At 42.8% G+C, this 26,220-nt stretch overlaps 1 protein-coding gene across 1 annotated transcript in view; it reads right to left on the minus strand.

Annotated features, from left to right (window-relative positions):
• RAVER2 (ribonucleoprotein, PTB binding 2) overlaps positions 1 to 26,220 on the minus strand; it is a 68,727-nt gene that overhangs the window by 40,332 nt on the left and 2,175 nt on the right. Inside the window, exon 2 of the mRNA XM_023509877.1 lies at positions 7,241 to 7,307. Coding sequence (XP_023365645.1) covers positions 7,241 to 7,307 — 67 coding nt within the window. The remainder of the gene's footprint in view (positions 1 to 7,240; positions 7,308 to 26,220) is intronic.

Here is a 26,220-nt window from a genome sequence, read left to right on the forward strand (position 1 = left end):
AAAAAAAAAAAAAAAAAAGAGTTTCACTGTAAAATCCAACAATATGCTGGGATTTTTAAATTTTTTCCCTTTTTTAAATAATCTTTCTCAATCACACACATATTTTTCTCCTCAACAACTTGTGATATAAACTTTTATGAAGTCTTTATAAAAACCTTCACTGGAAAAAAAGGAGATTAAAAACCTTTCTTCTTTTAGAAAGTTCCAAAAAGACCCTGTTTAATAGCAAGGACCTAAAAAAAATCAAGGTCCAGCAAAAAGACACAAAGCTGCTCAGAGGAGGCCAGTTCTTTCTCCAATTCACGAAATATTTCCTTGAAATCATAGTAATTAGTTTGAAACAACACACACATATACAACTTGGTATGAAACTTTGTTGATGAAAACTATCAAATGAAAAGATTATAGGATTCTAATCTTGGAAAAGTAACTTAACTTTACATATTCATAAAACAATCGAAAGCATTTTTCCCATTTACCTACTAAAACTGTTCCAACACCAATCAACAAATGCAATATGACAATTTATATAATATAAACATGATATAAGTATAAGGTTCTAAATTGATGAAATATCATGCACATAAACATCTGATAAAATTAAATCCCAACCTCAATTTGTTTAACCTGTTGTTCTACAAAAACATAAAAGATTTTGAGCAATTGTACAGGAAAAGTTGGAAGCCAACATTAAAAGAAATAAACAAGGTAATCCACAAATCAGAAATGAACTGCCCTCTGAGAGTTCCTCTTCTCCCCCGGAACACATGGTCAGGCTGCTCCATATGAACATTCAATTTACCCAAATTAAAGCAGAACCACATGGTAATATGCTGTAAATGGCACATTCATTTGTCTTATAATTTATGGATTGGTCTACATATCAAGGGAAAAACAAAGAATGTAATAACAGCATGGGTGATTCTGCCAGTCATTTCACTCAATCCGGTCTGGTGCCCACCTGCTCTCAGCATGAGGGCATCTCACCACCCTGAGTGTGACACTGATGTTCAGAAACACAGTTTCAATTCACAGGATCCCTACCGGCAAGGAACTCTTCCAACACAAGGAAGAAAACGGCTTTGCTTGCCTTATTGACACTATCTGTGGGTTTCCAGTGTCCTTTTTAAAGGACTGCAACTGTTTTGATTCTATATCTTTTTTCTTTTGCTGGTATAAAATACCATTTAACTCTATTTTCCTAAAACATGCAAATGAGCCAATAGTTTGTACATCCTGGTTGGTTATGTCCCTATATCAGCCCATAAAATCGTTAGCTCATATTTGACTTGAAGTTTCAGGGCATTTGAAACTATGAACCTTTCCCTTTCCTAACTTCTTTGATATACTCTTTCCTGAATCTCCTTCCAACCACCCAACACTCCTGTCACTATTTCCTGTCTAGGTTCTCTTCTGTACTCACACCTGTAAAGTATGCTCCCCCCCACCCCACCCCTCCGCGATGCACTCACAGTAACCCCATGCAGCCACATTTCGCAGCCCCACACCTCTGCTCTTTCCTCCCTCACTCCACAACCTCTTCTCCATCATGCCCACTCCCACATATTCAGTATTATGTGCCTGGTGCCAAGTTAGACACTGCAAATGTGTTGGTGAACAGAACAGGTAAGATCCCTCTCAACAGAACTCACAGTCCAAGAGGGGATGCCAGACATTGAACAAAGAGGTACAAATTCGGTGTCCTCAAAGAAGACACCAAGGGGCTAAGAGAGCAATTAAATAGAACAAAATGATCTGTCTGAGGTTTCACAGAAGGCGCCCTGCACTCTTACAACTCCCAACCTAGTTTCTAACCTTCCTTTCCCTGTGCATCTGCATTCAGTTCCCAAACATAACTCCCCATCAGCCTCCTATCCCTGCCCTCACCCCCATGCCCACGCTGCCCGCCTTCCTCTATCCTCTGCTTCAGTTGGCAGCTGTGACTCACAATCAGAAATCCGGGACTTAATCTAGACCTTGTCTCCCTCATCTCCAATATAAAAGAATCTTTAAATTCCAACCTTCAAATAGGGCTCAGATACACCCTCTTTTCTTTATTCTTTTAGCTTTCTTTTTTAAGAGACAAGTGTCTCATCCTGGCACCCAGGCTGAAGCGCAGTGGGGCAGTTATACATCTCTGTAATCTCAAAATCTTGGGTTCAAGTGATCCTCCCACCTCAGCCTCCCGAGTAGCTGGGACTCAAGCCGTATACCACCACACCTGGCTAACATTCTGTTATTTTTTGTAGAGACAGCACAGCTGCATTGCCAAGGCTGGTCTTGCAATCCCCCCACCCTGCTGGAAGGGTGATTTGCGGTTTACAGCACATCTTCAACTCATCACGGTCCACGGTCATGGGGATTATGCGACTTTGAGCCCTGCCTAAGTAAGTTACAACAGCATGCGCCCACTTCTCCCCGTCCAGCCTCTGTATTATTACCACTAATGCCTTTCAGTTCTACATGTGTTATAAGCCTAACAATACAGTGCTATTGTGCCTTTTTTGTTTTTACTTTATAAGCCATTTTATTAGATCAGTTCTTTTTCTCTGCAGTGTGGTTATTCTTTTTTTTTTTTTTTTTTTTTGCAGTTTCTGGCTGGGGCTGGGTTTGAACCCACCACCTCTGGCATATGGGGCCAGCGCCCTGCTCCTTTGAGCTATAAGTGCCACCTGGTTATGTTATTCTTTTGAAATGTAGTAATGTAGTTAGACTTGTGTTTGTATTGAATTTTAGGGTATTTTCATGTTATTTTGCTTTTAACAATTTGTTATCTTTGAAGGAGATTTAAATCTTAGAAGAAAGTCTTCACCAGCATTTTGGTGCATAGGTCCAGACCTCGACTGCCCCACCTTCCTGTGTGAAGGGCTTCCTTCAGTAGTTTTGATATGCAAATTTAGTGGAGATGGATTCTTCTAAGGGCTGTATGACTGGAAAACCTTTTACTGTAATTTCTCTCACACACAGGGTACAGTCATGAAAACCAGCTGAATGTCCATCTGCATCCATTCTAGGCCAGTTTCAGCTGATTGATTTTTCTCTTCCTTACAGGTTATATTTCCCGTTTCTTCACCATGTCTGGAATTTTTTTACTGGATGTCAGACATCGTGCACTTTACCTAGTTGGGTGTCAGATGCTTTGTATAAATACTCTTGAGCTTTGTTCCAGGTTGTAGCAACTTACTGGGGAACAGTTTGATGTCTTCTGGTCTTACTGTTAAATTTTCCTGAGTAAGACAAGAACATCCTCACTCTAGAGTTCATCTTCCCAAACAGTGATGAAGCCCAGAGGCCCCTCCTGACGTCCCAGCACCCGCGAGGTTCACCAGCACTGTTCCTGGCTGTGTGAGCTGTGAGGATCGTTGCCCCAGCCCTCCCCACTGTCTGGTGCATAGTGAGTGTGCTTCCCAGAACTCAGCAGTGAGGCCACCGAGAAACAGCTGCCATGTTTGTTAGAAGACAACTAAGGGACACTCACTGCAGCACTGTTTGAAATACGGGAAAAGTTAAAGCTTCCTGAGTGCCTAACAGTAAAGGATACCTCAATTGTGATAAATAAATTCACAGAACAATCATATGCAGCAGTTTAAATCAATGAACTAGAGTTGCATATATAATATCAATGTGGAAAGTTCCGAAAACAATGTTAAATTAAAAACAAAAGCAAGGTGCTAAATAAAACAAATAGTAGTGTACCATTTGTGAAAAACTTAAAAGAAGACACAGAATAATATTTTTTTACTTTATGTATACATATTTATATAGATATAGATTAATCCACTAGAAAAAACCCAACAATCCCATACATCAATGGGGAAAAGAGATGAATAGAATCTTCGCTAAAGACAACAGATGAATGGGTAGCAAATACATGAAAAAATGCTCATCATCCCTAATTATTAGAGAAATGCAAATTAAAACCACCCTGATATATCACCTAACCACAGCGAGAATGGCCTATATCACAAAATCTCAAAACTGTAAGATGCTGGTGCAGATGTAAAGAGAAAGGAACACTTTTACACTGTTTAAAGTGTAAAGTCCTGGAGGGACTGCAAACTAATACAACCTTTTTGGAAGGAATTATGGAGAAACCCCAAAGAACTCAGCCTAGACCTCCCATTTGATCCTGCAATCCCATTACTGGGCATCTATCCAGAAGGAAAAAAAGAACTTTTATTATAAAGACACTTGTACTAGGCTGTTTATCACAGCCCAATTTACAATTTGCTAAAATGTGGAAACAGCCTAAATGTCCTTCAACCCAGGAATGGATTGGTAAGCTGTGGTACATGTATACCATGAAATATTATTCAGCCATTTAAAAAATGGAGATTTTGCAGCATTTGTAATAACCTGGATGGAGGTAGAATACATTATTCTTAGTGAAGCATCACAGAAATGGAGAAGTATGAATCCTATGTATTCAACTTTGATATGAGGACAATTAATGACAATAACATGGTGGGGCATGGGGGAAGAGGAGACCAGACAGAGAAGGAGGGAGGGGGTGAGGGAAAGGAAAAGAAGAAAAAAGAAAAGAAAAGAAAATAGTGACTAATTCTCACATAAATTGGATTTAATTTTGATCGAAATATTAATTTTTAATTCAACTTGTTAATATGTTGTTTAGGATATTGCATCCTCATTTATAAGTGAAATATGTTTGCAATTTCCTCTTTATAATAATATACTTTTTCCAATTTTAATATCAGGTGTATCCAGATTAGAATGATTTTGAAGTATTTCTTCTTTTTCTATTGTCTATAAGATTTGGCGTGATCTGTTTTTTGAAAGCATCTTTTCCTTTTATTTATAAATACTAGTTATTTATTTTTTGAGACTTTGGGGAAAAAAAAAGAAGTTAACTGATGACCTCATACTGAACCTCAGTCAAAGCATTCTATAATAGACATACTCTGATTCGACAATGTCAATGTTACTTTCTTTGCATTATTATTGCTTAATATTTCAATGCAACAATTGTCTGATTTCTTTCCTGAATGTATTTATCTTCGTTTGTTCTTTACGAGACTTTTGTTTCTAGTCCTTATCTTAAACATTGTTATTGTTATTAAATTTTAAGCCTTTTTAATTTTGTGAAGGCAAAAAGTAGAAACCTACTCAAAAAAAAAAAACAAACAAATAGTAGTATACCATTTATGAAAAGCTTAAAAGAAGACATAGAATAATATTATTTACTTTATACGTACATATATGTAGAGAGATGGTAAAATTACGGGTATTAGTCAATATAATGTGGTAACAAACAGCCCCTTGATCTTGATGACTTGACAAAGCACAAGGTCGTCTCATGTCATGCTGTGTACCCAGCAGAAGGTCAGGAAAGAGGGAAACTGCTCATCACAGCAACTCTGAGATCTGGGTTGAAAGCAGCTCGGTCACCTTCCCAGTTACTTGATTGGGGGAAGGTGAGTGACCAATAGCACGCTGGCCCTGGAAGCTCCCCTGGAAGGTACATAAGTCACTTCTACTCTCATTTCACTCATAAGAAAGCACAAGTCCACTCCTTACTTCAAAGGCACAGGTAAATTCATTACCTGTGCCCAGAAAAAATAACAAGACTCTGTGAACAGCTCTAATGACTTGCAGTACAACGGCCCAGCCTGGAAAATGTGCTCCAAATTCACATGGGTGTGCCCTGCAGAAAGCTCCAAACTCACATGTTCCCTGCACAATGAGGGAGGGAGGAGACGGGATTTCACCTTCATCTGTGATGTCCTTTCTTACTATATCTTTAAAATACCTTCAGAGTCAACAGATTGGCTCGGCGCCTGTGGCTCAAACAGCTAAGGCGCCAGCCACATACACCTAAGGTGGCGGGTTCAAATCCCCAGCCCGGGCCCGCCAAACAACAATGATGGCTGCAACCAAAAAAAAAAAAAGAGTCAACAGATTGACCTTTTTGTCTTTAATACAGTAGGACCTCCATAACTGACCACCTCCCTACACTGACCACCTCCTCAAGTTGTCTTAATTTTCATAGACTAAACATGCACCACATGTACTCAGTGGAAGATCCTCACACTGACCACCTCTGTATGTTGACCAGTTTGTTACAATCCCTTGAGTAGTCAATGTACAGAGGTTCTACTGTATTTTTTTTTTTTTTTTGAGACAGAATCTCACAAAGTTGCACTCGGTAAGAGTGCCATGGTGTCACATCTCAGAGCAACCTCAAACTCTTGGGCTTAAGCGATTCTCTTCCCTCAGCCTCCCAAGTAGCTGGCACTACAGGCATCTGCCACACACCTGGCTTGCTTTTTGTTGTTGTTGTTTGTGGTCATTGTTGATTTTAGCTGGCCTGGGCCAGGTTTGAACCCGCCAGCCTCACTGTATGTGGCTGGTGCCCTACCCACTGAGCTATGGGCGCTGACAGTTCTACTGTATTTTTAAAGACAAAACATAAAATTTGCTACTTTAGGACTGGATGTAGACTATGTACATAGTGGTTATATCATTCTCCATATTTTATTCTATTATTTCAAAAAGATCCTTTTAAACAATTAAATATCATATGGACATAAAGGAAATAATCCTTGTGTACATGTGATATTTAACTGTTTAGTCTTTCAGTCTCATGATATAAAAGTAATACCCAGAAAAATTAAGCAATTTCCCAATCTGCCCAACTAAAGGTCAAATCACACCGCCTATTCACTAAGTGCAGGAACACATCACTAAAATTGAAGGGTATCAAGCCTGTGACCAACACCCGGTAGAACATTCATGGTAAAAATTCCTGTATCCAATAACACAGTAATTTATGTAATTAAAATTCAGAATACTGGGCGGTGCCTGTGGTTCAGTGAGTGGGGCACCAGCCCCACATACCGAGGGTGGTGGGTTCAAACGCGCCCCGGCCAAACTGCAACAAAAAAATAGCCAGGCGTTGCGGTGGGCACCTGTAGTCCCAGCTACTTGGGAGGCTGAGGCAGGAGAATCGCCTAAACCCAGGAGTTGGAGGTTGCTGTGAGCTGTGACGCCACAGCACTCTGCCAAGGGCGACAAAGTGAGACTCTGTCTCTAAAAAAAAAATTTTTTTAAAAATTCAGAATACTAATATTACCTTCAGAAAATAAACTGTGTAACTTTTATATAATTTAATGCTTAAGGACTTCATGGTTACCTTAAGCATGAAAAGACACACAGATTTTTGTTGTATAATGAATATATATAGAATCAAAATGAAATCAGATGCTTAGAACTGAAATCTTACCTGTTCGTTTATTTCTGTCCACATAACAATACTTTAACTCATAGTCTTTTAGCAAATCTTGAACCTCCTGAAAGAGACAAAACCACAAATTCAATGAACACACAAATGCAGTTATTAGATAATCCAGGTCCAGCACTAGCACCATCACGGCCACCGTGCCCCATGTGGAAACACTGTCCGTTGTTCCCCTTTACTCACTAAAGTAATGGTACTCCCATGCCCCACTAGTCACAACACCTGCCCACGTCTCCCTGACCCCAACGCAGACCAGCACAGCCCCTGCACACAGAGCCCACATTCCTGCTCGGATGAGACACCACTCTCGTGGGCACCATACCACTGTTCTCACCCTGTGCTCTGCTCATGCTTATACCTTAACCTAGCATGGGGTGAGCACACGACCAAAGTTCTCAAACTTTGCCTGAAACCGCCTGCATCCTTTACAATCTCAGCTCAAATGTTCTCTCATGAAGCTTCTTCCAGTGATCTCCCACAGAACCTGAACTCTCCCTCCTTTATGCTTGCTGACAGTGGTTGTAATTTTATTGATGTCTCTATAATGGAAATAAGGATTAAGCTCATTTCTCTTTCTGTGTGCGACACACTGAGCCTTTAACAAGTGTTAATAATACAACTGCAGATGCTTGAAGCATAAACGTGAAATACAGGGAAAGGTTCCTGGATGTGGACACAACTAACTTCCACCAAGGCACAGCACACAGATCGCTTCATTTCTCCTAGCTCCCCAAGATGTTTAAACTGGCTTCTGGTTCATTCTCCTGCTATTACTAACCCATCCATCTGCACTGTTTTTCTTGTAACATTCACCCACTTGGGATAATCAAAGAGCAGGTTTTCTCTCTCTTTCCCTCTTCCCTCCTGTTAAACTGATTGACAGTACTCAGGAAAATAAACCATATTTTATAGACATGTATTTCATAGGCTTGGCATACGCTAAGCACTCAAATATCCATTAAGTGAGTATCATGTGTTTGCTGTTGAATTGCTATGTGTCCCTGAATATTTTACTCAATACACAACAGACAGTGACAGGTTCTCAAAGGAATCAGACTGCCACATGGGTAAACATTCTGACCCCAGAGTGGAGAATTACACCCAACCAGTTCCGTATTGGAAATGAATAAGCTAAACATACACAGGTCCTATGATGGCAAGTACATAACCTAAAGAAAACTCTTACTATTAATAGTAATAACCTTATTATTGCTATCACTATAGCTAACACTTAATTAGCTTTTATGTGGGTCATTATAAAAATTCTGACATGCACAAAAATCAAGACACATCAAATACGTGTGGACAGAAACAAACGAAGCCTTCATAGCAACACCTCTGAGCTAAGAGTTGAAACTTGCACGGGTGAGTCAGAAAGGACGCTGTTGACCATGTTTCTCAAAGTGAAATAATGGACCATAGCACAGTCTGTTTCAAAACTTTTGTAGCAACCCACGTACTAGGTACTAGACACTGGATTCACTTCTTTTATTAAAACAGTAAAATCAAGTTGCCTTGGTCGTATACTAGTAAATTACTGAGAGGATATTCACCCAGTCAGTCTGGTTTCAGAGACTGCACTCATAACCTCACACCACATTGCCTTATTCCAGTGTTAACTTTAAGAACAGTTTACTACCATTAATAGTTATAAAAACAACACCATGAGTGCTCTTATAAGTAAGTAATATGGAAATGGAAAATAAATAAGAGGACAGTTACAGTTGAGAAATATTTTCTCTTTTAACCTGAAGAGGGAGGGGAGTGATGTAATAGGCAAAGTTATTACAAATATAAAGTTGAATGAAAATATAAAAATATAAAGCTGAGTGAAAAATAGGTAATTTTCTATGACAAAAAAGATAAAGACAAAGCTGATAATTTACTATTCCTTATTAGTAAGCCAACATTATAAATACGTTAAAATGCATACACTTGGCTCGGCTCCTATAGCTCAACCGGCTAAGGCGCCAGCCACGTACACCTAAGGTGGCGGGTTCGAATCCCCAGCCTGGACCCGCCAAACAACAATGACGGCTGTAACCAAAAAATAGCCGGGCGTTGTGGCGGGCGCCTGTGGTCCCAGCTACTTGGGAGGCGGAGGCAGGAGACTCGCTTGAGCCCAGGAGTTGGAGGTTGCTGTGAGCTGTAATGCCACAGCACTCTGCCCAGGGGGACAGCTTGAGGCTCTGTCTCAAAAAAAAAAAAAAAAAAAATGCATACACTTGCCAGTTTTTGTAAAATGCTGTTTGCTGAATCATGTGGTACTACTATGTATAATATGTAGATTAGTTTAGATGTTACTATGCTAATTTTTTATCTTGTAAACTTCAATGGTTTCTTGGACTTCCTAAACATAATACTATATTCTTCATTAAGAAAGCATAACTCTCTCAATAGCCTAACCTACACATCTTGCCAATCAACTAATTTAATACTTTGTAGAGATAGTGACAAGGGACCCAGTGTGTGCTCTTAGATGCTCAGAATCTAATCTCTCATTTCACTGCTCAACAGCCGTTGAACGCTAGATAAAAAGCATGATACAGCTCTTCACATTACCAAGTATCTGCAAACAGATGACAGTCCTGTCACTCACTCAGCGAAGAGAGTTACCTAAGTGAGCTTAAGTATTCAAAGGAGGGTTCCTTGACTTGACAACATCTAACTGTAGATCATCTGTGTATCAGATGTGGGATACAGAGTTTGCCAACCAGCAGACCTTACAAAGCTTCCTACACAAAGGAAAACAATTATTTCTCACCATGCTCTGGTTGCTCTGACCCAGGCAAAAGTGGGTCACCCTCAATTGGAGCCTTGGTAAGTTGGCCAAATCAGAGACAAAACCTGAAAGGGAGTCCTAATAGGCATTTGCCAAAATTCTTCCATGCTCCATCACACAACACTGAAAGGATTAAAATTATAGTTCCCTACACTAATCCAGCTTTATAACACTTCCTCTAATTTAGTAATTTTGAAGAATGAAGTAGCCCCTTTGATGAACACTTTGTCCACTGAGTGTCATTATCAGTTATAAATTTCTCAGAGCAAGGTTAAGTTACCCGAACTGGTTTTAGATAACCTTAGTAACCTATTCATTATCACTCACTGAAGTTAGATGACAAGTTTTGCACGTATGAAATGTTTCCTGGAGAGATGACTAACAGCTTTTAACTCAAGTGGGCTCCCTCTCCCCCAGAGTTAAACAGCCACTGTTCTGGCTGGTCTGGACTTTTTTCTGTGTGAAACCTGGCTGTGGTATACAACTGAACCACACTGTCTTCTCTGAAGACAATGCAACTTAGTTTCATTTTTAAAAACTTATTCTTAGAAAGGCTTTCATAGATTAAAGCACATAACTTTTAAATTCCATTGCCTTGGATTAAAAAAGGAAACAAATAACTGTTAATTTTCTTTTAAATTTTTAAATAATTTGATAATATGAAAAGATGATCAGTAACAGATAAGTTGTAAGGCATAATGATGAAAAAAACTCCAGAAAATCATACCAAATTAAGGGTCAGAACACCAACAACACTGGCATCCGTCTGCACCCACCTCCCTGCCCAGCCTCCAGCTTTCCTGCACAGGTCTGCGTCTTCACCTGGGGGTATCTCCCAAGTAATGTATTATGTTGTGTTACTTGGTGTGTGCTTTATAAGAATGGCATTACTCTATTTTTAATCTTCTGTGTCTTGAATTTTATATTTGACATTATGTTTCTAGAATTCTCACTTGTTCCATGTGGGTGTTGTTTATCTATTCACTGCTGTCTGTAACCACAGATATACGTATTCACTTTACTATCAATGAATATTTGGTTTGTTTCCAAGTTGTCCTTTGGTTATTTATATATATTTCTTAAAAACATTATTACATTCTTGTGAATTTTACCTATTGCCATTCCCATAGAAGAGCTCCTCAGGGGTGAAACTCCTGGAGGAGACACACGCAAACAGCCAGCTTTAAAAGAAAGTGCTCACTTGTCCGCCACAAAGGCATACCAATTTCTATCCCCTCAGCAGTAAAAAGGTTCTGCTGATTCACTCCTTTCAATGCTTGGTGCTAGGAGAAACGTAAGTTTTGGCGATTTGTTGGATATAAAATTATGTCTTACTGTGGTCTTTTTTGTGTTCCTTAAGAGACAGAGTCTCACTCTATTGTCTAGGCTGTAGTGCAAGGGGGGGACAATCAGAGTTCACTGCAACCTTGAACTCCTGGACTCACATGATCCTCCCACCTTAGACTCCGAGTAGCTGGTACTAAAGGGGCATACCACCACTCCTGCCTAATTGTTTTTCTATATTTTTTCTTGCTATGTTAACTGGTCTTGAACTCCAGGCCTTCCTTGAGCTTCCTGGCCCCAGTCCTCCACATATAGGCCCATAACTTTGGTCTTAATTTGCATTCCCTTGAGGAATGAAGTACAGCACTGTGACAGTTTTGTTATAAGTCAATTTAGCTGAAGTATCCAGTTATGTAGTGGAACACCAACCAGTCTGGGTGTTTTGCACAAATGGTTGATATCAACAATCAGATGACTTAAGGAAGGGGACATTACCTAGATAAGGTGGTGGTGGCTCTGCCAATCAGCTGAAGGCCTTAAGAGCAACACCTGAAGCTTCCCATGGGGAAGAGATTCCACCTCAAGGCTGGCACCAACACCTGTCTGAGCCCTTTCGACTTTAGCCTTGCTGGTCCCACAGTTATGGGGCCCAATTCCTTAAAGTGATGTTCTGGGCTCGGCGCCTATAGCTCAACTGGCTAAGGCGCCAGCCTCGTACACCCAAGGTGGCGGGTTCGAATCCCCAGCCCGGGCCTGCCAAACAACAATGACGGCTGCAACCAAAAAAAAAAAAAAAATAGCCAGGCATTGTGGCAGGCGCCTGTGGTCCCAGCTACTTGGGAGGTGGAGGCAGGAGACTCGCTTGAGCCCAGGAGTTGGAGGTTGCTGTGAGCTGTGATGCCATGGCACTCTACCCAGGGGGACAGCTTGAGGCTCTGTCTCAAAAAAAAAAAAATAAAAATAAAAATAAAGTGATGTTCTGGAGGAGGGTACCCGTAGCTCAGTGGGTAGGGTGCCAGCCACATACACTAAGTCTGGCTGGTTTGAAGCCGGGCTAGGCCAGCTAAAACAACAGTGACAACTGCAGCAGCAACAACAACAAATAGCTGGGCGTTGCGGCAGGTGCCTATAGCCTCCCAAGTGGGAGGAAAGAGAATTGCTTAAGCCCAAGAGTTTGAGGTTGCTGTGAGCCGTGATACCATGGCACTCCACCAAGGGCAAAAGTGAGACTGTGTCTCAGAAAAAAAAAAAAAAGGGAGGTTCTGGAGACTAGCCCTTTGTGGTTCACTGCATGACATCTAACCACTAAGTTGCAAACTCACCCTAGAAAAAGTGCTACACACCTCACTGCTGAACATCACCATGGTCACCTTTGAGGTCCTTTCCCTGGGAAGCTGTGTGCCAATGCCAGCATCCAGTCCACCTTTCAAAGCATTTCTAGAACAAGTTTGAGAACTTATCTGTCACACCTTGTATGATGACAGATAACACATTTGATGGCCACTGCAGAAAAAGAGTTACAAAAGTGCCTTGAAGGGTAGACTTGGCGCTGGGATTGGTGCAGGCTTCCCAAGGGGAGGGCCATGAAGGTGACTGCACAGTAACTGTACTTTTTGACAGCTAGAAATTTGACTGCATCACTCCCCGATTTAAATATTTCCCATAAAATAAAATCCAAACTCCCTAAGATGGTCCACAAACTTTTATTTATCTGGTGGTGGTTAGTGTGCCAGCCTTACAGTTTACACTGCCACACAGTTCTGCCTTGGCCACGTAAACTAATTTTGATCATATTTTTTCTTTAGGACTTGGTACATCTTGTTACTATTGGCACAGCTGCTCTGTACCCCTCTCTTTACTTGAAAACATAGGTTAGGGTTCACCCTAACCTAACATATAACTCACTTCTTCAAAAAGAAAGTATACACCTCTAATCAGTCAACATGTACCTAGCAACAAAAGGCTCTCCTTGAGCAGCTTATGCCACCACCACTCACCAAGGTAGCAACAGAGTCTAGGCCCTATGCCTGAAGCTGAACTCTGTTTTCTCACTGGCTGCCAGCGGAAGACCACCCAGCCCTTGCACCTGCTAGCTCCATCTTCCAACCCAGCAACAAACACTGAACACCTTTCTCATGTTTCCATTCTGAGTTCTTCTATTAGCCCAAGAGAATGCTCTGCTTTTCAAGGCTGACACCACCTCTTTGGGAATCAACCCTCAACCAACTGATTAATAACCTTAATTACAGCTGCCACATAATATAACAGCCAAAGTCCCAAAGATTAGGAATAGGGCAGAAAATCCTGGGGAGCCATTTTTGGAATTCTGGCTACAAGTAACAACAGATGTCATTTACTGTGCACTATGTGTGCCCTACACAGTATGTACTCAGCATCTCAGTTTGCAGAGCTCACCCAGGGTGAGGAGGACTTGTGCATGAAGGAGTCAGGATCCAGACCAGGTGAGCACACCTGGCGGCCAGCGCAGATGCCCAACAGAGGAAAACGCAGCCTAAATTGGACAAAGTGGGTGCCTGAGGGAGGAGGGCCACCTGCAGGGGGAGGGGGATGGAATAGGGCACCCCAGGGGAGAGGGGTGCCTGCGGAGAGAGGAGGCGCCTGGGGGGGAGGGCTTCCTGGGGGGATGGCAGTACCTGCAGGGGGAGGGGGCACCTGCGGGGGTGGAGGTTGTAAGATGTGGCCTCTTGGGGGGAAGGTGCCTGCTGCAGTGATGGGAAACTGGTCACATAAAGGGAAGTTGATCAAGTAAGTAAAGACCTCAAGGCTTCTCACTGTCAGAAAAAGGAAGGCCAAGCGCAGGATGGGAAAACCGGGAATGAACTGTCGGGCATCAGGCTTCACTGTGATGCGGTCGCCTCCTCCTCTACAGACCGGGAACGCAAAGTGCACATGCACAGTTCAATTCTGCTTCACAACTAAGGAGGCCTGAGAACAGGGACACCACAGCAGCAGTAAGTGCACTAGTCCCAGACACTGAGTAAGGTGCTGAACTCTCCCCTAAAAAAGCTACGCACCGCACTGCAGTAATCAGCTCAGGCCAGCATAACCAACACCCAAGACCCAGCCACTTAAACATCAGAAATGTATTTTCTCACAGTTTTGTAAGCCAGATGTCCAAAATTAAGGCTTCGATGGCCTCGGTTTCTGACTGACTTGTGTACAGCACGTCCGCCCGGGGCCCCACATGGCCTGTCTTCGCACTGCGCTGGGAAGCCAAGCTCTCCGGCATCTCCTTACACTGCCCAGCTCTTCCGGCTCAGGCCCACCCTCTGACCCAATTTAACGGCTTCCTTAGCGGACCCCTTTCCAGCCACGGTCCCACTGGAGGTCAGGGCTTCAATATGTAAATTTGGAGGGCACAAATATTCCATCTATAACTCATACATTCTTGGAGTGTCTGAGTCTCGGGCTGGACAAAGAAATTACAAAATAAGCTGCTATACTGTCATGTCACAAAGGCCACACTCAGGGAACGGTGGCACACTGTCATGTCACAAAGGCCACACTCAGGGAACGGTGGCACACTGTCATGTCACAAAGGCCACGCTCAGGGAACGGTGGCACACTGTCATGTCACAAAGGCCACGCTCAGGGAACGGTGGCACACGTCAAGGACAAAAAGGACCCTCCCTACAAGGATGTGCTATTAGCCACGTGTTTCCAAGAACAGTGATTAGGAAAAACACTATCTTTACGGAGGGGCGACTTAGCAGACAGGTCAACAGCAGCAGTGAGTGAGCATTATACACCAGGTGGCCTAGTCCCCTGTAAGATGTGATCAGAGGGGTATTCTGCCTCTGTGGAGTTCTTCCCTAAAGCCCATAACTATAATGAGAAAAACACCCTATTAACACAAATCCAGGGACATTCTAAAATACATCAAAACTGTCAAGGTCATGGACAACACGACCAAACCAAGAAACTGCTCTCAGCTGGAGACAAAGGAGGAATGATTAGCAGACACAGCGTGGCTTACACAACTGAACCCTGGGACAAAAAAAGGGCGTGAGTGAGGAAACTCAGGAGACCCAACTGCGGCCTGTGGTGTATTTAAAATTTTGCTGAGTATAACCTGCTCTCATGTATAATGCACACTTGTGGCTTTTTTGCCCAAACTTTCAGGAAAAAAAGTTTTAATTTTTTAGAGGAGGGTGGGCACGGCTGTGCAGGAGCCTCTTCCCTCACAGGGCACCAGGCACAGATCCATGCACTACAGAGAAGCTGGGAGCCAGCCCAGGTGGCAAGTGAGTGTGGTCAGATGGACTCAGAGCTGACCTCCCAGCTGTCGCCTTCCGGCCCATCCCCATCCCACATCCTCATTTCCTGTCCCACCCACGTCTGTAGGTAGGGATGTGGCCATGGCCACTCCTCGGAGAACCCCAGGGCCCTTATTTCCCAGGAAGCTGGTGTGAGGGGCCAGGGCCGCCCTGTCGGGCCCAGGCTCCCAATGGTAGACCCCTGCCCTGTCCAGCTGCCTCATCTCTCACAGCTGGCCCCATGCTGAGCCCCCCTGGACACAATGTTGAGGGGGAAGATCCCCGATAACGCCCCAGTGAAGCACTCTGCACTTATACTTCTGTTCAGTGACCAGACCATGCCCAACATGAGCCATCCAGACCTTGGGCACTCAGTAACATCAGAATGAATGACACCAGCCTTCCCTAAACCTGCAAATCCTACAGATCACCCAGGGACTGGCTAGAACAGGACCCCTCCCCACACCCAGTTCCACTGAATCGGCCCCCAGGAGAATGACCCGGTGTCTGTTAGCTGCCAGGCATCCTGGAGGGCCCTTCCAGCTGGCCAGTTTGGGAGATTACACCAACCCAACAACTCCAGCCTTCAGACAAGCCATAGGTTCACAGTCACAATCTATAGGTTCAGGGACTCCGAGCTGTCCTGCTTCACTGCCAGGTGCCCACACAGAACTTCATGAGACTAAGGCCCAAGGCCACAACAGTGGCTACCAGCAGAACTGTGTCTCACAACCTGGGTTTTCCCGTCCCCAGCTCAGGGATTTTCCTCCTCAGCATGGTGTCCCAAGGGCCTCAGCAAGGGGCCAGCTGTGAGAGGCCAGGCAGCCAGGAAGGGCAGGAGTCTACCATTGGGAGTCCAAGGCAGGGGTCCACTGTCAGGGCAAGCAGGGTGGCCCTGGCTGCTCTCACAGATGCCCAGGAAATAAGCCCTCCAGGTTCTCAGAGGGTGGCCATGTCCCCACTGATGAATATGGGTGAGAACAGGAAACGATAGGATATGGGGATGATGGTGGCCTGGAGGGGACAGTTGGGGGAGGTCAGGTGCTCAGAGTATCTGACCACTCTCCCCTGCTGCCTGGGCTCTCCCCAGCTTCTCCCCACTCCACACCTCGTGTCTCTGGTGAGAGAGGGAGACATCACTGGGCTGTCACCTCTGTTTCCTTTCCCCCATGTCTGGATGCCGACTGTCCCGTCACTGTCTGTCACCAGCCCACCTGCTTCCTCAGCCATAGCACTAGGTGTCCAGTTAGAGGCTCCTGCAGCCACCTGGTGGAGACAGGTGGGGAGGCAGGTAGCAGAGAGGGGGCACAATTACCATATTCTAGGGCAATATTATATATACAGATATTGTTATTGCTTTCTAGAGTTACACTTTTAATGTACAGGCATAAATAAAAGAATTAAAAACATTTATATAGATACAGAATAAGCATTACCCATGTATAATGTCCATCCTCAAAAATTTGGGCAAATGGACACATGTTATACATGGTAAAATACACTAATGTACCAATGTTGATTTCTTAGTCGTGACTAACGTACCTTGGTTATGTGAGAGGTAACATCAGGGAGCCCTGGGTAAGGTGTACATGTGAACTCTATATAATATCTTTGCAACTTTTTTGTAAATCTAAAATTATTCCAAACACTTATTTGAAAAGAAGTTTGAGGAGTCATCTTAAGTAAGTCCCCACTGTCCAACTCTAAAATGATTAAAGCATTACCTTTCCTCGCCAGGCGCCCTCGTGAGAGCAACATCATCTTTCAACCCTGTGGGGCAATCTCTGAGGCACCGCAAGGATGCCTAGGAAAGACAGGGTGACCTGAAAGTCCAGCTCCCTCCTTAACATCATCCACCTTGTGGGTGATGATCCAAAGTGCTTCACTGTGGGACCAGACAACATGGGCTCCGGGCAGATGCAGCGGTTCCTCGTGTCCCTTTAAGGGAAGGCTGCAGTGCTGATGGGCAAGAGCACCAGGGTGCACAAGGGCGCCGAAGGGCGTCGGAAAATAGCCCAGCTCTGGAGAAACTGTTGCCTCTTATGCGGGGAAAGTAGGCTTTGTGTTCACCAAGGACAACCGCACTGAGATCAGGGATCTGGTGGCCACTAAGGTGCCAGCTGCCTCCCAGGCTGGTGCCAGCCCAGAACACTGGTCTGGGGCCAGGAAAGACCTCCTTCTTCAGGCTTTAGGCATCACCACTAACATCTCCAGGGGCACCAGTGAAATTCTGAGTGATGTGCAGCTGCTTGAGACTGGAGACAAAGTGGGAGCCAGCAAAGCCACACTACTGAACATGCTGAGCATCCGTCCCCCAGCTCCTCTGGGCTGTTCATCTAGCAGAAGTTTGACAAGGGCAGCGTCAACAACACTGGAGCGCCTGACATCACAGGGGAGACTCTGCATTCTCACTTCCCGGAGGGTGTCCACAAAGTTGCCAGGGTTTGCTGCAGCCTGGCTGCCAAATTTCTGCATGAGTACCCCATTCTATCATCTCAGTGGCCACAGGAGAGTCCTGGCTTTCTCTCTGGAGTCTGATCACACCTTCCCACTTGCTGAAAAGGTCAAGGCCTTCTAGGCTGATCCTTCCACCCCTGTGGCTGCCACCACCACTGCTGCTCCTTCCAAGGCTGAAGCCCAGGTAGAGTCAGAGGAGTCGGATGAGAATGTGGGATTTGTTCTCTCTGACTAATCACCAAAGAGAGTAAACTCAGTCAGTTTTAATTTTCAGAACAACAAACTGCAGCGAGCGAGGGATCTCCAGGTTAGGGTCAGGGTTAAATCTAATGCCCAGTGATCTGAGGGGATCTGTGATGCACTTGAATCATCCTGAAATCAGCCTCTCCCCCTGTCTGTGGAAAAACTGTCTTTTATCAAACAGTCCCTGGTGCCAAAAAGACCGGAGATGTTGCTTTATAACAACTGAGTGAACAGTAATTCTGAGCCCCTTCCCTGTAAAGGACATTCTCATGGGACAACTGGCAAAACCTAAATGCAATCTGATCAGGAGGCAGTGTTTTTACTTTGATGGGGTATTAAGGTTATGCTGGAGAATGTCTGGGTTTGTGGATGTATACAATAAAGTGCTCTGGGCAACTGTGTGCCAGGTCAGAGCTCAACATAGCTCAGGGGAGAAAAACTTCCTTATGGTGTATTTACAACTTTCCTGAAAGTTTGAGAGTATTTCAAAATTCAAAACCTCACCAATTCACATGGTTTTATTTATTGCCATCAGTTTTACTCTACTTCAGCCAATAAAACACCACAAAGTACAAAGCAGAGAAATGAAAACTAATTTGGAATCAAAAGCAGGCATTTAAACTGGTAAAGGAGCAGTGTCCAGAGTCCAGGAAATAGAGGCAAGTTGGGAACTAAGAGCAGATAATCACTTAAATAAGGACATTACAAAACAAAACGAAACAGAAAAACAGTGAAGGGGCAGGGAGACAGAAGGAACACACACACACACACACACACACACACACACACACACACGCAGGCAGCTTCAAACAATTCCAATGAACCTAATGCTACTGTAGCATTTTGGGTTAAAAAAAAAAAAAAAAGTTGACCAATAAGGTTAAAACACACAAAGAAAAAATGCACAAACATAGAGAAGAGTTAAGTTTACAAATTGTAACATAGTGATAGTAAATAAATACAAAATTAAACACCAAATGCCTAAAAAACAATCTTACATGCTCACAATGACCTGCACCCTAAACTCTTACTAAAGAGAAAGTTTTTCGGCTTGGCGCCTGTGGCTCAAGTGGCTAAGGCGCCAGCCACATACACCTAAGGTGGTGGGTTTGAATCCAGCCTCGGCCTGCCAAATAACAATGACAGCTGCAACCAAAAAAAAAAAAAAAAAAGAGAGAAAGTTTTTCTTAACAAGAAATAGCTATTGTGAAGAGCATAAAACACCACAGTGGATACATCACCTGTGAAGTGACAGGTTGAATTTATTAAAAAGATGATTCAGGAAACTGACTTTATACTTGCCCAGGTGGAAGACTCTAACTCTGTGCCCAGAAGACCCTGATAGGAACGCCTCTCAGGAAGCAGCTTGGGATCTGCTCAATTTGGATATGTTCGGCATACTCTGTGAAGCCCCAGAGATACGATCAGATTATGTGATCTGCAGTAGTACTTTTCAACCTAGGGTCTACAGTCCTCCAGTGAGAGCAGGGCTAAGTTATAAGAGTACCACACCTCCTTGAAATTACATGTGAAATTCTGCGTGCCTGTGAATATTAGCACTTTTCAAGAGAGATGATTTATTGCTTTCAACATATTCATGAGCCATAAACAGTTGACTGAATAATTTATAAGGGAAAGGAACAAGTTCACTGCCAAAAAGCTAAATTTACTTCTTACAAAATTTATTTCTCTAACAAACCAATCCTGAGATCTCTCCATGTGCCACACAAATGAATAGAAGTACAACATTTTACAACTAAGTAGGTGGGTTGTCCCCTTATTTCCCTTGGAAATAATGTATTAGGTTCCAAGTTAAACACTGATGATACAAAGGTAATACTGCATGATCCCTGCCCTTTGAAACACGTACAATATAGTGTGTGTAGAGGGGATTATAATACACTCTGAGATAAGAATATGAGCTTTGGAATCAAAGACATTAGCTCTCTTTCACTCTGCAGCCAGTTAATTGAGTGATCTTGGGCAACTTGCTTGACATTAATTTTGCATCTCTGCATTTCTCTCCTAATACATGGGAATAGAAAATTCTGAACCTATAGTCTTGAAATAAGGATTAAATATAGCATAAAGGAAGCTCTAAGTATAGTGCTTATCAGTAGTTATGTTATCATTGTTATTCTAGATGTCCCAAGGAGAAATTTGTTCTGATTGGGGATTATACAAAGATCTCAACTAAACTACCTTACTCACTTTTGGGTGAGTAAAAGACACAAGGACAAAGTGGTAAAGGTATATGCTCACAGAAAAGTAACTAAGATGGTGAGGAAACACGGAGTCATGCCCCGAAAGCTCGTGTTTGAAGAAACTCAGGCTATAAGCTGAAAAAGAATACTGGAAGTTGTACATGTTGTTGGAGTGTAGATTTGGGACCAAGAAATGAAAATTCCAAGTAAATAAATCTTATATATTCAATATACATAAGACCTCTATAACAAAGAATGCTGCCTAAAGATAGAGTAGGATGCATTAGAGTGCAGTGATTTTTCTGAACCAAATGTTTAAAAGATGCTAGAATTCCTATGTTGGGGACTCTAAATTAGATTCAGGTGTTAAGCAAAAAGTTCAGATGAAATGCCTCTATCATCCCTTCTATTGAGATTTTGTTTTTTATTAAAATTCAACATTGGTTAGGATACCATTGGTTGAAATAAGTGAAACAATAAAAGAAATTTAGTGGCTTATAGAACCATGAAATCCAGAGCCAGGAAAGCTTCAGATTCAGTCCAGCTCAGACTCTGTGCTTTCCCAGGTCCGTGCTCCTTTGTGGGTCTGCTCTGTCAACTGTCCACTGCAAGTAGGGTCATATGTCTGCATTCATACCCAGTGGGGAGAAAGGGAGTCACCTGCCTTAACAACCAAACAAAGCCCTAAGTTTCTGTTCCGTCAGGCTGTGACAGTCACTCTGGCCAGGGTCCTATCAGGCACAGGCTGGCTTAGGTCCAGGGCATTGCCTGTCCTTAGCCAATTCCTCTGGAAAGGGGAAGAATCATGTTCTTTGGTTTGTGTCACCCCTTCAGATGGGGATAGGGATGAAACCCACCTAAATCACACTGCTCCTAATAATGAAGGAGGGGCAGGTTGTAAAGAGAAATTTGGGTACTATTAGGGAAGGCATGAGGAAGGCCAGAGGCCTGTGTAGGCTGTTTAGCTGAGGCAACAGCGTCAGGGCCTAGCAAGAAACAGATAGTATGTTCAAAAACTGAGTAATTGGCGAGGATTTTTAAAAGAGACCATCTTACAAAAATTTAAACAATGGTCCTCCACCCCTCACAGGCCTAAGGAGACAAGAGGAAGAATGGCTGCTGCAGCTCAGAGAGCTCAAATGCAGGAAGAGAGTCACCAGGTAGAAACGTGACCCTCAGCAGAGGAAGCAGCCAACCTTCAGTCACCTGTGAATAAATGCTGGGTGGATAAGAGTCTAACCTTGCTCCCCTCCACCCTGTGATCTCCCACTGTGGCTGCAGCCAAATGCAACCAAAAACAGAGGGTAAGAGAGCCTTGTTAATGTACAGGAGGCCAGCTCTGGGGATAGGGAGCAGGTGGGCAGGGTGGGGGACAGGTCTGGAAGAGCAAACAGGAGATATTTAGCATAGTAATCAAAGGCTACCCCAGAGCTTAGGTAAGTATTCTAGAAAATTTCACTTTCCACAGCCCCAATCCCTCCTCTCAACATACTTGCCCCTCAGCCTGGAGCAACTGAGTCTTCAGGAAAACAAAATGCAAAAAGAGCTGGAGCTCCTAGTAAGCATTTTCAGGATCTTTAAATTTATAAAAAAGTTTCTTTAACTTCTTATACTTTAATACTCCTTAGTTTGCCTGTTTGGGCTGAGTGAAGGAGAGCTAAGCATAAGGCTTTGTCCACAGATCAGAAATGGGGCCTGGACACCCCCGGGGCAGTGGCTGTAAGGAAAGGAGAGGAATTGAGACAAAGCTCAGGGGGTCAGTGGCAGGGACCCCTTCTACAGCGATAGCCTTCCATCAGAGCTGACTGCATTGCATGCTTCCCTGATCTTCCAAGTCCTGTCCATTCAAGGGGCAGTTCCCCTACATGCCTCCTCCTGGAGCGTCTGCTATGAGATGCAGGAGCAGTTGCCACTGCTGTGAAGCTGGGAGAGTCACTCCTGCACACAGCTGGGCTTTGTGAGATGTCACGTGCTGCCTAGTGTAATCCTGCATTTCAGAAAGGGGCACAACTTACCTGGATGTTAAAATGCTAATCTGCAAGCCTAAATACCAGGTATTATATTCTTCCCATGGGAAAATACAGTACACATCCACAAAATAATTTCTAAGCATAACCCATTCATTGACTTGGGAATGGGCTATAGATTCCGTGAGACTTCTGTGGACCGACTGTTAACAGACAGCATTGTGATGCTGGCCACAAAGTCTTCCTGTTCTTGACTGTGTTTTCAGAGCAAAGAACAGCATTTCTGAAACACTTTTCAGAATTTCTGCCAAAACTAGAAACTTAAGGAGGCAGTGGTGTCCCAGAAATCTAGAAGTATATTTCTCCAGCAACTTTCAGTGTCCTTATTTCATTGAGAACAGGATAATAAAATACATGGAAAAGAAGTAAAACTCATAATTCAATTCTGCTTAATTACATTAGAAAATAAAATGTAATAGATAACTTTTATGCAGTATATACTGTACCAAGCAAAGTAACTTTAAGGAAAATGACTTTTTTTTTTTTTGGAGAAAGTCTTACTCAATTGTCCTGACTCATAGCAGCCTCAAACTCCTGGGTTCAAGCCATCTTCCTGCCCAACTCCCGCGTACCTTGGACTACAGGCAAGTGCCACTGTGCCTGGCCATAAAATGGCATTCTTGATTAAAGAAAACATAATTTCAAAATGAAAAAACCCCAATATTGTCAGGGGTTTAATAATGAATAATAGCCCCATTTTAAAGAGAGGCAATAGGTCAGGCACTGTGGCTTATGCCTGGAATCTTAGCAACCTGGGAGGCTGAGGCAGGAGGATCACTTAGGTGAGAAGTGTAAGACCAGCCCAAACAGGAGTGAGACGCTGTCTCTACAAAAAATAGAAAAACTAGCTAGCACAGTGGCCTGGCCTGTAGTCCCACCCTAATTGGGAGATGGAGGCAGGAGCATCATTTGAGTCCAAGAGTTTGAGGGTGCTGTGGGCTAGGGTCACACCACCGCATAGAGCAAGACAACAGAGTAAAAACCCTGTCTAAAAAAAAAAAAAAAGAAAGAAAGAATTACTGAATACAGTTAGAGAAAACAAGTACAGTATATTTTAAAATCCCATCCCAAAGTATGTGGAAAAAATCCTACTGTGTTTATACTAATGTAAAGAAAAATAGAAGTAAGTAGGTCTTTAAAAATAAGCTCATTTGGGAGGCCGAGTCAGGTGGATCCCCTGAGCTCAGGAGTTTAAGACCAGCCTGAGCAACAGCAAGACCCCATCTCTACTAAAAATAGAAAAAATAGCTGGGTGTGTGGCAGGCACCTGTAATCCCAGCTACTGGGGAGGCTGAGGCAGGAGGATCACTTGAACCTAAGAGTTTGAAGTTGCTGTGAGCTCTTATGCCATGACACTCTACTCAGGGTGACAGAATGAGACTCTGTCTCAAAAACAAACAAACAACACCAACAAAAAAAACCCAGAATTTCCTACTCTTGGTGGGTTGTGATTCCAGAAAGTGCTTAGTTGATGATACTATGTTTTCAAATGGGCCTCAGTGAATTAACAAGAAGCTTCTCGATTAACTATCACATTGGGTGCTCTGAAATGAAAGTTTATAATATGCACAGTTAGTAGAACGTTTTGTTTCTTCTGATCCTGGATGTTCACTATAAGCATTTCATATTTTCTTCTAATTACATGATAGACTCTCAGATTATAAACACCACAACAAAAACAAAACGTTAAGTACACAGGACATGTAAGAAAAAAACTGAGTGAACACAAACAAGTAAATGCACCTGTTTTCTCCATTGTGAAACTCTGAGGACAGTGTTATTGAAACAGACCAAGTTAACCAGGAAACAACAATTTATAAAAATGCAATAACAAACATATATTGGGGCATTACTGTAACTAATCAATATTATATTGTAATATTCTATTCTAATATTCAACTTGGAGTTGTAAAAGACTATACAGACACATATACACAATGGCTATTCTGAATAAGAACCAGTGTTCACAGTGTTATTCTTCACTATAAATTATCACTACAAATAATAATAATTACAAATATTATTCACTATAAATTACTCACTATAAATAGTTACATTCCAAAACACTAACAGTTAAAGATACAACTATAAATATTCAAGTCATGGTGGCATGAAGAACTTTGGTTCTCAGCTGCTTGATAAAGCTGGGGTAGAACCCAGTGCAGGGCAGTGAAACAGACCAGACGGGTAGGCAGGGACCAAGTCACAAAAGCCTGAGTCTGAGCATCTCAGACTTCTGCCCCGTCACGTCTTGCTTTTCAAACCGGGATCTGAGTATTGCATGGAAACACAGAAATAAGGAGAGGCACGGGATAATTATGGTACATCTTCTTTAAGTGCCAAGTTTATGAGAAAAATAAGTTAAATCTCTGTTTTTATATTAAATCCAATGTTACAGAACATAAAAATCATATAATTTTTGAAACAGAACGCAAAAATTCAAAGCAATCTCAATCTTGCAGTGGTCTAACTGATAGCCTCTGTTCCTTACTGTTGAGGACAATCTGAGAAAAAGTTAGAGAAATGGTGTTGGGAATGTGAGGCCAAAGGTTTTGGGGGACTTGCGGGGGTTGGTCTTTTTGTTTGAGCCAAAGGGTGATGTGTGCTTTCAGAAGACGTCCCAAGTGAAACAGGGTGCAGGACAGGCTATGACATCAGAGGAAGGACAGGTCCTGAAGGCAGGTGACAGACTGAGAGCTGTACTGTCCTGTGCAAGAGAAGAGAAGGCCGTGGACCAGAGGCGGGGAAGGCCTGCGAAAGCACAGGCAGACCAGACGGGATTATTCCATAGAAAGTTTTTGAGACTGTTTTAATATAACGGTGCTTGTGTTTTTTTAGAGCTAGTATTTCTGTAAGGCATTTGATACATGTATCTCTAAAAGCACTCACTTAAAAATAATACTTTCAGTGTGCCTTTTAATTATAAAAATTATGTTGTGGGATGCTACTGTAAATCTCTTATAGCAAAAATAAAATTTTAAGTTTATGAAAACTGTATTTAAGGAAGAAAATATTTATGTATTCAAATTGTTAAGAAAAAATCATGGAGGTTTCTGCTGGTCAGTTAGGTACCAGTAGCTTTTCTAGAGACATAACTACACAGTTTGAAAACTAGAGTTATGAATATCTTCAATCTTTGACATAATATTATAAAATAAATGAATAAACATGGACTCTCTCTGGAAAAGAAAAGAATTTAAGTATTACAAATACTTAATAAATGAACCAAATCCACATTAATCATTTCATAAGGGTCAGTAAATAGTTTTTTTTTTTTTTTTTGAGACAGAGCCTCAAGCTGTCCCCCTGGGTAGAGTGCCATGGCATTACAGCTCACAGTAACCTCCAACTCCTGAGCTCAAGCGAGTCTCCTGCCTCTGCCTCCCAAGTAGCTGGGACCACAGGCGCCCGCCACAACGCCCGGCTATTTTTTGGTTGCAGCCGTCATTGTTGTTTTTGGCGGGTCCGGGCTGGGGATTCGAACCCGCCACCTTAGGTGTATGTGGCTGGCGCCTTAGCCGGTTGAGCTATAGGCGCCGAGCCTCAGTATATAGTTTTAACCCAGGTAACTTGAGGTAGGTCTTACTGGCTAAAAGATACAAAATGAAATTAAAGTTAAACCTTCATTAGCAAGTTGATAATAAAATATAGTCACTAAAAATAAAACCTAGCAATGACAACTGTTGAGAGA

The sequence above is a fragment of the Otolemur garnettii genome, unplaced genomic scaffold (genome assembly GCF_000181295.1).
Source record: "Otolemur garnettii isolate 467f Iridium unplaced genomic scaffold, OtoGar3 scaffold00010, whole genome shotgun sequence".
In the NCBI taxonomy this organism is placed as follows: domain Eukaryota; kingdom Metazoa; phylum Chordata; class Mammalia; order Primates; family Galagidae; genus Otolemur; species Otolemur garnettii.